This window comes from Andrographis paniculata, unplaced genomic scaffold (assembly GCF_009805555.1).
Source record: "Andrographis paniculata isolate CXL003 unplaced genomic scaffold, ASM980555v1 Contig66END, whole genome shotgun sequence".
NCBI lineage: Eukaryota > Viridiplantae > Streptophyta > Magnoliopsida > Lamiales > Acanthaceae > Andrographis > Andrographis paniculata.
The window spans coordinates 1056085-1071587 of record NW_026137602.1 but is presented as its reverse complement, the minus strand read 5'-3'; the positions used below and the strand labels follow the sequence as shown (position 1 = coordinate 1071587).

General features: G+C 38.2%; 2 protein-coding genes across 3 annotated transcripts; one reads left to right on the top strand and one right to left on the bottom strand.

The window, feature by feature from the left end:
• The first annotated feature begins 4220 nt into the window (after positions 1–4220).
• LOC127262855 (uncharacterized) lies at positions 4221–12330 on the top strand. 2 transcript variants are annotated; one of them, XR_007841320.1, is made up of 9 exons: positions 4221–4638; positions 4904–5009; positions 5175–5267; positions 5356–5551; positions 8747–8928; positions 9385–9605; positions 10916–11088; positions 11457–11739; positions 11892–12330. XR_007841320.1 is itself a non-coding variant. In XM_051291692.1 (8 exons), the coding sequence occupies exons 1-8, from the start codon at positions 4281–4283 to the stop codon at positions 11622–11624; spliced, it is 1497 nt and encodes a 498-aa protein (XP_051147649.1). In that variant the 5' UTR covers positions 4221–4280; the 3' UTR covers positions 11625–12330. The 2 variants fall into 2 exon arrangements, 1 of the variants encoding a protein (XP_051147649.1); XM_051291692.1 differs by having other exon boundaries at positions 11457–12330.
• Positions 11763–15048, bottom strand: LOC127262854 (heparanase-like protein 1). The gene is made up of 10 exons (XM_051291691.1): positions 14772–15048; positions 14022–14243; positions 13896–13932; positions 13609–13792; positions 13287–13435; positions 12967–13200; positions 12713–12902; positions 12515–12640; positions 12339–12438; positions 11763–12265 (listed from the first exon to the last, which is right to left on the bottom strand). Exons 2-10 carry the CDS (start codon positions 14220–14222, stop codon positions 11867–11869), a joined length of 1620 nt encoding a protein of 539 aa, XP_051147648.1. The 5' UTR covers positions 14223–14243; positions 14772–15048; the 3' UTR covers positions 11763–11866.
• Positions 15049–15503: the final 455 nt, after the last annotated feature.

The following is a 15503-nucleotide window of genomic DNA, read 5'->3' as shown; positions in this document are numbered from 1 at the left end:
GCTTGCCTCCCCGACGATTCTTCCGGCCGATGGGTCATTGGCAGCTCCTCTTCTGAAGGAAGATGAGTCGGCTGAGGGATGGTTGGTGGATTGCTGGGGTTGGCCTATAGAAATGAGAGTTTAAGTTAGTAGAAAATTGAACGAGTAGTTGCCTTGAAAGGTTTTAAGGAAATAACTTGCCTCGGCCAGTGAACCTTGGACGGTTGATCACTCAGCCAAGGTCGGTGTTACAACAATCAGTTGGTTGGCGATCAGGGTAGAGGTTGACAAGGACAGATGCCTCACCATCGGGTCCTCTCCCCGACGGATCATGGGCGGCCTGGTGGGTGTAGCGACAATCGGTTGGGTTGCAATCGAGACCGCAGCTGATGGAGAGGAAGTTAAAGTAATGGACGGTTGAGCTGTGGTCGGTTGAGGACCGGCTAGCTGAACTGCAGTCGGCGAAGGAGAGTCTGGGATGAGTGTCGGTGGGTAATGGTCGGCCGAGTTCCAGTCGGTTGAGAGACAGTTGGGACCGTGGTTGGCGGCAATGAAGGATCCTCTGGAATAGAAGCTATTAAAGTTAAGAGGTCCCTGCATAGAAAATGAAACATGGAAGGAAACAGACGTACCAAATTGTTTCCTCAAGTATTTTGGCATCCCGCTTTTATCCACTGGCAGAGACGCCAGGTACTCCTTGATGGCCCGCCTATCAATGACAGAGATGGCCTTCTGCTTCTGTTTCTTTGCTCCGGATCCGCCTATGGCAGACGCCTGTCTTTTTCTTCTCGGAGCAGTGGTCAATCGAGGAGAACTCAGCGCCAAGATTGGGGGCGGGGCAAGTTTTCCAACCAATTGGTCGGTCGGTGGAGCAATCACAGGCCAAGTAGCCTACCACCAGGCGGGGAAGGCCTCGGCCGACAAAGGTTTTAGGTGGAAAGGCAAGTAAGAATTATAAGTGATGTAGTCGGTGAGTTGGGAAAGGTAGGTCGGGATGAGCTCCGGGATCACCAGCCCGTCTGGGCTTTGAGGTATAAGGTGAGGTCGGGCTAATGGTCCCGGCAAGCCTTGACAGCAGCCGAACTGCCGGGCCAAAAATTGGGGCTGATAATTGAAAGTATAAAATAATCTGTGGTTTTTCTTATCCGACCTCTTACTGGCAAATAGAGATCAGGGTTTCATGGCGGAGCCCCGGAGAAGGGGTAGGTCGGATGAGGAAGGGGATCAGGATGCGATTGGGAATAAGGTGTGTCGGGGTGAAGCCAAAAAAGATCAGTAGAATATTGTAAAAGGGTTTCGTAAACATAAAATCGGGAGTTGCTACGGTCTTCAGTCAAAATTTGGGTGATGACAGGATCAGATGGATGAAGGTAAGAAGAATTAGGAGTTAACCTAGCCAAGGCATAACCTATAGACCTGTAGGCATTCGGGGTGATAGGAAGTCGGCCAAAAAAGACATTTGGGAAATAAAGACGGAGCCACAGTTCTAGGAACCAGAATGTTCCCGAAGCTGTTGTGTCCGCCTTCTTGATATCGGTCAAGCGGGTGCTCACTCGGGTTAACCCCTCAAAAAAGTTAGCCAAAAAGAGGGCTCCCAATGAGAAAAAATGACCGCTAGCCAGTTGAATGGCCAGATCGACCTGAGTAGAAAGGACGAGCTTGGAGGGGGAAAGAATGATGCATCTGTAAAGAAAGAGGAAGTTCAACCAAAACATCCAACTTCGAATTTATGTAAGAGATTCCAAAAGGAAGAGATTTCAAAGGGAAGAAAGTGTACCTGCAGAGCCAGAAAAGAAGGCATGCTGTGTGTTCCAATTCAGAAACAGGGGTGTCTTCCTTACCCTGGTATTTGTTGACAAAACTGGTCCAGCTTCTCTCTTTTTCAGGAAGCTTGGCGAAAGCCCAACCGGCATGGTCGGGTGAAGGCCCTCGGCCCTCAAAAGAAACCAGAACACGATCATCACCTACAATTGGCAAATGAGCGATGATGGCCACATCCATCAGGGTTGGGCCGATAGGGCCAGAGGGGAGGAAGAAGACGCCCATCTGAGAATGCCAGAAGGCCGCATCGCTAGTAGGGCCTTGTCGTGAAGATGAAAGGGCTGAGTCGAGAGGAGGATGGCTTTGTCGATGCCTTGCTTTTTCCACTGTTATTCAAAGTGGGGTAGAAGCCTCGCGTACCATTTACGGTAAGCATCTTTTGGATCGGTGAGATGAGTCCTGATGCTGTCCAGAAGACGTTCCGGCTTGAACGCAGCATCATTGACGATTATTGAAGAAACTTGACAGATGACGGATCTCATACGATCGGCATCTTCGGTGGTGGTGCAGTAGGGGCGGACGGTAGGGGTAAGGACCCTCGAAGCCACGAAGGAAACCGATGGGTTAGTCCCATCGAAAGGTAAATCAGGAACATACTGATTGGCCATTTTCAAAGGAAGTGAAGAAAACGAAGCGGAAGAGGTTTTTGGAGGAGGAAGCTGGATGGAATAACAGAGGAGGATCTCGGAATTCTGAATACGTGAGTTTGAAAGAGTGAGAGAAGGGTTTTACATTAACCCCATGATATGACGCGAAGCAGTATAATGATAGCGCTGTTCTGCAAACCCCTAAACGTCACGTCTCACACAGTTCGAGAAGTGACGCTTAGGAGTTGGGCGGGATGAGACAAGTTGTTGAGCAAGAAAATATCAATGTGTAGGGTTTTCGAGAGTCGACCTATTAAATTGGGTTAAGGATTGGTATAGAGTCTAATGGGCCTATTAACAATAGTAGGACCTTAAGAAAAAATGGGTCCAAGAATAAGTCCGAGCGCTATTCATGATGAGGTCGGGCACGTAGGTCGGACCTGATAAGGTCGGGCATAGAGATCAGACAAGATAAGGTCGGGCACAGAGATCAGACAAGATAAGGTCGGGCTCGGAGGTCGGACCTGATAAGGTCGGGCACGTAGGTCGGACCTGATAAGGTCGGGCACGTAGGTCGGACCTGATAAGGTCAGGCACAACGATCAGACAAGATAAGGTCGGGCACGGAGATCGGATGTGATAAGGTCGGACACAGAGGTCGAACCTGACAAGGTCCGGCACTAAGGTCGGACCTGACAAAGGTCGGACACTGAGGTTGGACATTATCAGGTCAGGCTCGGAGGTCGGATAGGATAAGGTCGGGCACGGAGGTCGGACGTGACATGGTCGGGCGAGATGAAATAGGGTAAAGAGATGATTGACGCGGAGGTCAGACAAGTGGAAGACGGACAAGAGGAGACGGAACAGCAGGTACGCAGGTTGGGCGAAAAGTAGTTTTGAACGGTTGAGGGAAGTTACAACCGACGAGCGGATATGAAGGCACGACTTGGTTGTGGTGGTTGACATGGGTTTTAAATAGGTCTGTTCATGGCTAAAGAAACCATCTTCAATCGACATCAAATTCAAGAGAATTGTTTTTGGGATCATCACTTTACTTTTTCAGTCTGTAGTATTTATTTTCCTACTTAACTTATGTATCTTACGGCGTCTAGAGATTCTTAATCTCAGTCATTTATTTTATCAAATTCGAAGATAATTTCTATTTTCGAATTTTACTTTTTATTGTTGAAAAATTGCATCAACACATGTCTATTCAAGTTATATATCATACATATATACATAATGGTGAAGAAATCTTGTATTTTAAGAAACATAAAATTAAATTTATCCCGTTATAATAAATAATCCGTGAGTTAAGATAACGCATTTATTTGAACATCATGTAAGTAAATTACACATTTCACAATAAAACATCATAATAATATTATAAAGATATCATTTGTTATTATATTTTGAATATGCGCCATTTTGAAAAATAATTATTTGCAAATATATTAAATTAAATATTCTTGATTAATTTTGTAAATTATCAAAATATCCCTAATTAAACTCACCAATCAAATGATCCAGACATATTAAAAAATATCAGAATTCTCCTGAATTCGTATAACAGAGGATACCAAAATTCTATTAAGTTAATTAAATTCATTTAAATTTGTTAAATAAGCATAAATTTAGTAAATTTTATTAAAAATAACGTGCTAATTGAAGTGAAACTAAAAGAAAAAAAATGAAAATAATTGAAACGAAACGGAGTAATAAACACAATTTTGGTCGTAGTAAAAAATAAAATATAAAAAAAATGTCGGGCCTAATTTGGCTATTAAGTTCGACTCGGTGGGTTTACAAGAGGGCCCTCCAGGTCCCAAATTAAAAAAAAAAAAAAAAAAAAAAAACCAAGTTCATCAGATTCGTTCTCATTTTCCGAGCATAATGGCTCCGTATCCCGCCGCGGCGACGACTGCCCACGACCGCCGCCGTCTTGACAGGCGCCGCCTCCTGCGTTATGCATTTACCTCTCGAGTACTGTTACTAGCTCTAATAATTCTCTGGCGATCTGTTCTCAGTCCATACGACACCTCTGCTTCAATAAACCCTCCGTGCCTCTCTTCCGCCGATTCGGAAAATCCGGCGCAGGTTCTCCTGCCGAGCGTGGGATCGGCAATTGAGAGAAGCATTGTGTGGGATGGTGTGTACTTCGTACGCGTTGCGGAGTGCGGATATGAATACGAGCAGACCTACGCTTTCTTGCCGCTGCTTCCTCTTTGCATTTCATTTCTCTCGAAAACAGGTGATTTAGTGGTTCATAGTCCTTGGTGATTTTTTAGGGACATGCTTACTCTCTGTTTGGATTAGAGACTAGTGGAAGAATGAAAATTAAGAACGCCAATATTTTAGATTGTTTCGCTCTAGTTTAATATGCGGCGTAATTCACCAACCGTACCAGGTTATTTTTTCATTGTCTGAAGATCTGTAACAGAAGGGAAGTTTCTAAGTAGCAATGCATCCTGTCTGCCATTGTTGGTAGCAGTTTTGATTTTTATGATGCTTTGCAGTTTTTGCTCCATTGGTGCCTCTAATTGGATACAGGGCTGTGCTTGGATTATCTGGCTATGTGCTCAATAACATTGTGTTTGTTTTTGCTGCATTATGCTTATACCTGTAAGTTTCCAGCCTCATCAAAAACTATTAATTTATATGTCCTTTTGTTTTGTTTATACCTGATATCATGTGTGTTAATTCAAATCTAGCTGTGTGAGCCACCAGCTATCCTACGGTATGTTATAGTCTCATCATGTGATTGTTGTTTTTTCATATTTTTGGCAGACTTTCAATTAGAGTATTGAAGGACCAAGAGTTAGCATTCAGATCGTCGATTTTGTTTTGCTTTAATCCAGCTTCGATATTCTACACATCAATGTATCTTCTGACAGCCATGATCTTTTATTGTTTTTGTGTTAGTACAGAAAATATTAAAGCAATAATGCTGTCTTGACATTATCTGCAGATATTCTGAGAGCCTGTATGCTTTCTTAACATTTGGAGGGATGAATTTTTTCATTAATGGCAACGATCACTGGGCAACATTTTGTTTTGCGCTCTCTGGTTGTGCTCGGTCTAATGGGGTGCTTAACGCAGGCTATTTTTGTTTCCGGACAATGCAACGAGCAAAGGAAACTTTATGCTCTAGAAAATGCTGTATTGTAAGTTGATTCCCCCTCAATTAATGTTTATCCTTAATTTATAATATTCGAATTGATGCTTACTAGATTTATAGTGCTTGCCTCCTGGATTGGGAAACTTGCTACATTACCTTCTACTTCAGGCATTGCTGCTACTTTTGCCCATGAAAGATTTTCAAATTCACTTTTTTCAAGTTTTTCTGCATAACCAGTTTTGTATAGGGACTTTTCTTGAGTGTTGTTTTCCCATTTTTATATATTGGAAATATTGTGGGTTTGTTTGGTTGTGTTTTCTCCTCCCTGTTTTCATTGTTTTATCTACTGTAGTTCAATTTTTTCCTTCCCAAAATATTATATCATACATCTATTTTTCATTTAATACATTACATACAAAAAAAAGATCTTTTGAAAGTATCACATCAAATAACTATTTATGTCGCATCAAATAATTATTAGGATTCAAAATTTTACTATTCCAAAACACGATCAAACATACACATTTTCTTAGTTTCATATGCAGTATCTTATTTATTTTTATCCTTTGTTTGAAGTTTGTTGGAAATTAATCTCGTAGTTAGTTTGATGTTCTAGTTCTTCACTAGAAAATTGCATGTTCAAGTATGTAACACAATGTGGTATCATTGAAGCTACTTAGCTTGCAGATGTAGAATTTCAGAGCTGATGTGGCAAGCTAGGTTAGCTCCTACTATGTCACATTATAGTTCACATGATTGGTACAGGATGAAAGCAAAACATCTAATTAGTTGCGGGATGAATTTCATTAACCTTTAAATAAAGAACATAAATAATGCGCGGTTCTACATATCAAGCTAAATTTGTAATTCTATTAATTAAAATAATTTTTAGGTTCGGATCATATGCACAATTATTTTAGAATTTTTATTGTTGAGTGGTATGAAAATTTTCTAAACCATAAAAGAAATCTACTAAACAATGTGCAAAATATGGTAAAACCATGTAAAACCTTTGCACAATGTTGAACTTTTGAACCATGTTTATGTTTGTATGTTGAACTATAAAATAATATTCTAAATCAAGTATAAAACATGCTGAACCACAGCTGAATGTTGCGGTTTAGCATAGGATTTAGATCCTTGTCTTACTAGATTATGGTGTTTGGAATAAGTACTATTTCAGGAAGTTATTTATTTTCATTCTCTAAAAGATATGGTATTTATATGGTTTCTGGTTTATATTCTAGTTTGTAACAGTTTTCTAATAATACTTGGGATTTCTTTTTCACATTTTTTGTTGTAAGAACACTTTATTGATAGAATGTTTTGATAATTTATTTAAGGGTAAATTATATAACATCCCCGTGTATTTTAGTAAAAATACACAAAACACCCTGTGTTCTATTTATTGCGTGAAACTCCTTCGTGTTAATGTAAAATTTTTACGAACACCCTTTTTGTCTAAAACTGATGTTTGGTTCTAAATAAAGACCTAAATTACGCAACTTTTATACAAATGAAAAAGTAATTTATCTTAAATAATTTTTTTGAATAAAATAAATAAATAAACAATTGATTAATCATTCATTTTATGGTTTTTTGGAGACATTATTATCTGATTTTTACAAAAATTATAAAAATACATGATTGATCAATTGTTTATTTATTTGTTTTATACAAAAAAGTTATTTAAAAACTTTTACGTTTTTTATTTGTATAAAACCTGCGTAATTTAGGTTTTGTTTAGAACCAAACATCAGTTTTGGACAAGGAGGATGTTTCGTGCAAACTTTACATTAACACGAGGGGGATTCACACAATAAATAAAATATAGGGTGTTTTGTGCATTTTTATTAAAATAAAAGGGGGTGTTATATAATTTACCCTTTATTTAATAGAGAAAAATGTCTTCTATTGCTAACATAATATCACGCCTAGGTTTCATCTCCTTGCCCAACTCAATCCTCTTGCTGCTGTCATTGAAAACCACAGTAGTAGCATGAGCAAACATGCATCTTTTTGTGTGGAATCAGTTGTTTCTATTGTTATCTGTGGGTTCTGATATAAACTCTTCTTGTGTTTGCTGGTATTTATGCTAGTTCTCATGAGTATGCACATGTAGAAGATGATTGGTGGTAAATTCATTCTTTTCTACCTGTCTTTGGCTGTTTGTTGCATACCATGGTGTATGGAACTCCTATTAGTTATGTAGCTGTTTGACATCTTCTGAATGATAATATAAAGTTGGATTAGGGATCATTATACACAGTTATCTGTCAGTGTTTATTTATTTATTTATTTCTTTAATGCCAGATAATCATTGTCATGCTTTTGAAGCCTTTTGTTCATTGTCTCTCCTGTATATGTTTCTTATTGCATCTTCTAGGTGCCATAGATGAAATATACATTAATGATGTGTTTGTTTAGAAGATTTCCAAAGATTTTAACTATTCACTCAATTTTTTCCCCCAAAAACATCAAATCAAATACTAATTTTTCATTTTTTATATTATAATAAAAATTAATTTTACATTCAAAACATCACATGAACACCTATTTATATCATATCACACAACTATTTCAATTCAAAACTTTTATTATTCTCCACTCTTCTTGACAGTCTGAGCGGCTACTCTCTGTTTTTTTAGCTTCGTGAGATGTTTGTTCAGTTATACTTTGTTGTGTAGCTGATTTACACTACCACCAGTTTTGAACTTTAATAAAGTACCCCACGTTCAGTTTGCGAGGAGGGTGTGAGGAAATAATTATTAGAACAGGAATATGTGCGATTGCAATATCTTTAATATTTGGTTACTTTATGTAGTTTGCAATTATGTTCTATTTCAGATAGCTATATAATTAGACAGTTTTTTTTTGGCTAAAATTTATTGTTGCAATAACACAATATGATTGAGTGTTAATACTTATAGTAATGTGAAAATATGATCCTTTTCTAAAATTCGAAATTATGTTCTATTTCAGATAGCTATATAATTAGACAGTTTTTTTTTGGCTAAAATTTATTGTTGCAATAACACAATATGATTGAGTGTTAATACTTATAGTAATGTGAAAATATGATCCTTTTCTAAAATTCGAAATTATGGACTTATATACTGAAGGCCCTCACTTTTGGTTGCCTTGAAAAATATTTTAGTTTTGTATAATTTATTTATTTATTTTCTTATTCTTTTTCTATTTTTTCTATGTTCTATAAATATTGAATCCTTATGCTTGCTAGATTCGAATGTCAAGGATTCTTCTGGGTGGGGCAATACGCACTCTATTTATCTTTGCACCCTTTATCTCTTTTCAAACATATGGCTACTTCAATATCTGTGTGCACCGCTCTGTGGATGATATGAGGCCTTGGTGCAAGGCAAGACTTCCTTTACTCTATAATTATATTCAAAGCCACTATTGGTATGTACAAATGTTGGCTATTATATATACAATTCAGAATTCAGTTGTTTGCTTCATATGCTAACGTCTATCTGAGTGAAGATTTATGTTTCTGTACCATTTTTTTTTATTGTATCATGTAGGAGAACAAGTGTTCTTGCCATCTTTAATTTGATAACTTAATGCCGTCAGGATTTCTTGGTAGTTGACAACATCCCACAGAAATATAATGGAACTTCTAAAGAGTCATTTTTTTGTTTCATACTATGTTTTCTCCTGCATCTTGAGAGTCACAATGTCTGTTGTTGCTTCATCACCCTGCTGATTTGCAAGGATTGCACATTGCCTGAAACTGACTCAAGTTGCGGTATAAAAATTTCCTGCACATTGCTGCGCATTTCTTCAAAATGATTTGGATGACAAATGACTGCCTTCTATTCTCTGTCTTTTCTCCTGATGTTTGTTATCTTGTGCTAGGGGAGTTGGCTTCTTAAGATATTTTCAAGTCAAACAGTTGCCCAATTTTCTTCTAGCATCACCAATATTGTCTCTAGCACTTTGTTCACTTGCCTGCTATGTTAAGCGATGGCCTGAGGTTTTTCTCTCTCTTGGCCTTCGGGCTTCTTCAAAAGAAAAAGAGTTGGCTGGTGAACAACCAAGCACTGCCGTTTTTTCAGAGGATGTTCCTAAAGTGCAAGGTCTGTTTCCTTTTAAGCTGCTAATATATATATATATATATATGACTCTCTCTCTCTCTCTCTCTCTCTCTCTCTCTCTCTCTCTCTCTCTCTCTCTCTCTCTACATATATATATATATATATTGTGCTTTCCTACTGTGGAAATAATAAGAGCCAACAAGTTGTCTTTGTGATGCTTTCACATGTTTAATTGTGGTCAACCAAACATAACCATTACAGTGTGGGCTTATAGGAAATTGTTTTTGAAGACTTAAAAGTGAATCATCCTGGATTTGCAGTGGTTTCAAACTTCATCATTACATTGTAGAGACCTAAATATAGGGACCTAAAATAATGCATTTCCTTTGGACTTAAAGTTCATAATTTATTTGTTATGTTCAAACTAAAGAACATCATGTTTCCTTAGTTAAACTAATGTTACGGACTTTTTACATTGAAAGCATATTACTAAACAATATGTTTTTAAATATATCTCTTCAGCATCTTCCATTTCCATTACTGCTTGTACTAGTAACTGTAAACTATTTTATCCACATGCTTCTTTATATATGTGCCTCTTTAATTCAGCGAACAATTCTTGGTTTTTATAGCTCATTTTTTATCAAATGTGTTGATTTGGCTTCTTTTAAACTGTACAGTGGCAGTTGTGTTGATTAGTCATGTCCATCAACACCCCTACACATTCTGAAAGTTTTTATGATTAAAAACTTATCTCCACACACACTCACAGCTGCCCTGTTGCAACTTTCGTTACTGGTTGGTAGTTAAAAACATAAAATTATACATTTCCTTTTCTTCACTGTCTGCTACGGTATTAAATGTGGTAGTTATTGGGATGTGGTATGTTATATACTTGACTGCTTGTATGATATCTGTGATGTTTAATCTTCCTTTGGCCTTGTTGGAGCTCTCATTACTTCACTCTAAACAAAAATCATACATTTTTATGCCGAGGCTGACAAATTCTTGTGCTGGCACATATTTGGTTGTGTGTGCTTGTGATCCTCATTGCCTGTTATATATGATGAATAGGAAATTCCCAAGCCTTTCCTTGTAAACTTTATAGGTGACAAGTGATCAAAGTGTAGAGTGCGCAATCCCGTTTCATTCCAATAGACAAAAAACATAATTACAGGAATAATCCCTAAAGATATAAACCAACTATCTAAAATAACAAAAAGGTCTCTACACTATTCTAAATACAAAATTGACATATAATATTTCTAACAATATCTAACACAAAGTATATGTGATTCTCCTCTTAGTTGAATATAGTTGATTATTTTTCATCAGTGTTATTATCTATCCAGATGACAAGATTCTCAAACGGAGGAAAGCAATTATTGAGAACGAAAATTTGGTCGAACAGCCTTCACGACATGAAGCAGCACACAGACTGCAGTTCGATCCTGTTATTATTCTTCCATTTGTCATACACTTGGGTGTCATGGCTGCAACGGCATTTTTTGTGATGCATGTTCAGGTCAGTCCCGGTTTCATATCTCATTCCTTGTTGCATTTACTTGTGTTTTGATTGATTATATTTTTTAGATGGAAAATATTGTTGGATGCTATTTTTTATAATGAAAAATGAGACTCAAATGCAATATTTTTTAAAGAGAAAACAATATATAGATTAAATAGTGCGAAAAATGATTTTTCATTTGAAATCGAACAGGGATAAATCCATGCTGTAGCTGTGAAATCAAAGTAATGGCGACAGCTAATACTCTTTCTTATTAGGCCTTTGTTCTTATGTTTCTGTTTCTTCTCTGCATAATTTATTTTTGCCATTACATTCTTCCTTTCTTCTCACAGCTTTCGTAATATGCATTAATATTGCGCGTTCAGGTTGCAACTCGATTCCTATCTGCTAGCCCTCCGCTTTACTGGTTTGCCTCAGGGGTAATATCATCACCTAGAGTCGGAAAGAGGCTGGGACATCTCATATGGGCATACTGCATTGCTTACATTTTCCTCGGCAGTGTACTTTTTTCAAACTTCTATCCTTTCACTTGAGAAATCCCCGAGAATTATCCTTGGCCCGTCAGAAAATGATATTTATTAGCTACGGTTGCAAGAAATGGTCTCTTGTTCAGGTGCGACGGACATTATGCATTTGTAGAAGAATATGGTAGGTACAACATACATTGGGCATTCATAGAATATGTTATGGTTTCTTTTATTCGGTGTCAATATCAATATCGTAAAAAAGAAGACATGTATGTTATTATGTATTCACCACCTATAGATCACACACTTCATTCACACCCCTGTGCTTCAAAGTTAGGGTACACAGCAAACTTGATGGACAAAGGAGCAATGCTGATCGGAGATTTCACATCACGTAGGACCGGAGCCAAACTGGGGATATTTCCCGTTTGAGTCAGTTGCAGCTGCTCCCCGTTTAACAACATCGTCTTGCTTTGGAGATCGCCACTCTCCGGCGTCAAGTGGTACTCTTCTCGCCACAATTTTTCGTCCGAGGCTTTGTTTCCAATCCATGAAACCGATCTCTTAAGGCTGTTGATAAAGGACCTCGCACGCTGCTTCTTGTTGGTTTTGTCTTTCACTGTCAGTTCTTGGTTGTTGCTTGACATGATTTCGACGTTGTATGTAGTTTCATTGCTTAAGTTGATCAGAAGTACAGTTATGCCCGTCTGTAATAAGGAAGAAATAACTATTAATCAGCGACGCAATCGCAAAATTTTACTAGACTGAAAAATATCTTACTCGTTCTTTTGCACAATGAGCATAGGCCCGTAGATGCGGCGATGCATAGCTGTTAAGTTCAAGCACACCTTTCCCCATCAGCCGATGCCAAAGAAGCGCGCTGCATCGACATTTTAAAGCTCATGCTTGGGTAGATTGAACTACAACATTGTACAATAGATTGCAGACATACGTACCTGTAATAGTCGGGGTTCGGAACAAATGTAGTTTTGTTTAGGAGACCGTAGAATCCACCGATCAAAGTTTGCCGGCAGTATACTTTGGTTTTAAATCGCGCTGCCATTCCGAGCTGATCCAAATACCTGTGTATATGGTTTCGAACTTGTGAAGTAAACAAGATTACATGTTCAGAAACAACATAAGCGATAAGTTACCAGAAGCTGTTAATAAAGGCATCGGATATGCCCCGAGCGCCGTTGTTGAACACGCCTCCGGATTCCCCGACCCAAGCGGAGGCCCAAGGACCATTTGATTGGATAGTCGAGGTAACGTTGCTGAATATTGAGGTTGCTTTATTCAAATGGTCCGGGTTTAGGATTTTGCTCAAGAGGTTGTGATCGTTTCCTGCGACGAGGGGCGTTTCAGGATGTGACTATAATGTAAGTAACAAAGAACTGACTGAACCGACCTGGGCCGAGAGTGTACATGTGATGCGACATAATGTTTACGGTGTGAGGGCCGGAGACCTGAAGCAATGTATTAAACCACCACTTGTCGTAGAACCCACCAGGCGCTATGAGCCGGGGGCGTGCCGGGAAACTTGCATACAGTTCATTGATCATATTGTTGAGACGGATTGCATCTTTTCCGTATTGCTCGGCGTTGACGCTGGCACCCACCCCCCGCCCGGATAACTCGTTGCCTTTGCAGTGTTAATTGGCTCATGAAGTTAATCAATATTTTTGAAATTGAAACAAGAAAAAAACGAAAAAAAAAAAAATTCCATACCGAATTCCCATGAGTCAATGCGGTATCCCTTGGATATAGTGTATTTTATAAAATCACGAGCGTTGCTCGGATCCCATTCCCCTTCCCACACCTTATTTTGAGAGCGCCGCCTCCCGTATAGAGCATTGAGGCCAAAAGTCGGAATAACTCTGCAGGAACACAGCTAGTGAGTGTTGTACAAATAACAAAACAATAGACTTGCCATCTTACAACATTTGATCGATCTAATAAAAACTACTAAGGGAACACAAGTAGGTTGCTCGCTCGATCCACACAAAAACTAACCAATGCATGAGGGTCGTAAAAGGTATCGGATTCTCACCCTGTGTCCTCGAAAAGTTTATTCAGCTGGTCCCACCGCTCCATACGTAGGCATCCCTTAGAAAATCCAAACAATCCGCCATTCTCCTTTTTAAACGGTTCGCAAGTAGACGTCAAGTTCCCAACATTGTATATCACTTGATCCTGCAAAGATCCGCCGACTCTAATTCTCAAGGCGCCGAAAGCTGCGGAGCACAAAAAAAGAAAAAGCATAACACGCCGCATCACCGAGCGGTCCAAAAAAGGAAAGCCAAGAATAGTTCCTAAAACCGGAAAATACGGACAAACCTTGAATAGCATTGTGTAAAAACGAGTGAGATAAATCCTAAGAACCAAAAAAAAACATATATATATCGTGAGTACGGTGCTAACACATTAGTTGGACTAAAAAAACACGGAAAAAAAAGTTCTTACAAGATTCAACACGGATGAAGAACCCCACGGGCATCGATCATAATTACACTTATCTTGCGGCCACCAATCAATGGTGGCACAAATATAATTATCGTCGGTTTCGGCGACAGCCGAGCTTGTGTCGACAACAATTCTAGCATCTTCCGCCGGAATCGCCGCCGGAATAAATGACAAAAAGAGCAAAATAATCCAATACCCCATTGCTCCAACAGCCAAAAACAACTTCAAATCCAAAAACAACAACAACAAATTAAAGAAACACATTACATTAGCCATTGAATTCATCTCCACATTTGCGATATAACCATGAACAACGTCACTAATTAAACAAAATCTTACATTCAATTCTTCTTACAGTCAGTTAGTTAATCACTCCCTCACTTCTACACAATCTTACAGATTTCAATTTCATACACACCACACCAACCACTCTACTTTTTCTTATGTAATAATTGGGCAACAATATTATTAGATCACGAGAAAACGTGTAGAGATTTATGGAGAGAATGTGTACGACATATACTTCACATTAATTACAAAACCTAACTGTTTCTTTACATCTACGTACGGAATCGATAGCTGTCGTGAAGTTTAATTTATTAATCAAGCAACAGAATTGACTACATCGAGCAACGAACCTATTGGGATCTCTAAAATTTACACAAAACATTCATTCAATTCAATGAACAGTAGTTCTACTGTAATGAAAGCAAAATTAAAGAAGCCCACGAGAGGAGAGAGAAAGCTAACCTCAGAAATAACCCATTAATGAAGCTTCAGTTCATAAGAAAAGGATTCATTTCTTTGATTTATGTTTTTGGGGGGGTTTTGTTGGAGGCAAAATAGGAGATGGGGTTTTCTGGAATTTTGGAAACAAAAGAGATGTCGGCATCGGACACATGGAATGGACACGAAGCAGTTGGTGGTGGTGTTGTTGATTCAGCTGCTAAAGTTGGGTAATGATATAAATATAAATATAAATATAGATATAGATATATTGTTTGGTAGTGTACTGGAAGGAAGGAAGGAAGGGGTCTTGCGGGGTAGGCTAATCGACTGTGCCTGAGATTCATTACAAGACTCGTGTCTAACATTAATATATGCAAAAAAGGGAAATAAAAGGAAAGAAAATAAAATAAAAAAGGGGACATGACTGAGCTGGAAAAGGGTAGGGTTGTGGATGTGGAAAGTTTTAAGTGTCTTTGTTTGTTATAGGATTGAGAAGGATTTATATTCATAATACAAATTTTTTTCTTTAAAAATATTAAATTAAATATTTATTTTTTATTTTTTATATTATATTAAAAATTAATTTTAAATTCAAATTTGAACAAACACAGCATTTGGGTTCGATCTCTGCATTTGGGTTCGATCTCTTACTCTGGGCTATATATGTAGTTACAGTTTTGACTGGAGTTAGAGATGATTAGGACTTTGGTTTTTCTCGTTTTAATTTTATTATTTTATGATTATTTAAATTTT

Coding starts and splice junctions, on each gene's coding strand:
- LOC127262855 (XM_051291692.1), top strand. CDS start 4,281: ATGGCTCCGTATCCCGCCGCGGCGACGACTGCCCACGACCGCCGCCGT. Junction 5,010..5,174: donor GCTGCATTATGCTTATACCT/GTAAGTTTCCAG, acceptor TATTTTTGGCAG/ACTTTCAATTAGAGTATTGA. Junction 8,929..9,384: donor TATATTCAAAGCCACTATTG/GTATGTACAAAT, acceptor ATCTTGTGCTAG/GGGAGTTGGCTTCTTAAGAT.
- LOC127262854 (XM_051291691.1), bottom strand. CDS start 14,222: ATGGGGTATTGGATTATTTTGCTCTTTTTGTCATTTATTCCGGCGGCG. Junction 13,436..13,608: donor AAACTTTTCGAGGACACAGG/GTGAGAATCCGA, acceptor GTGTTCCTGCAG/AGTTATTCCGACTTTTGGCC. Junction 12,439..12,514: donor CCGAACCCCGACTATTACAG/GTACGTATGTCT, acceptor ATGTCGATGCAG/CGCGCTTCTTTGGCATCGGC.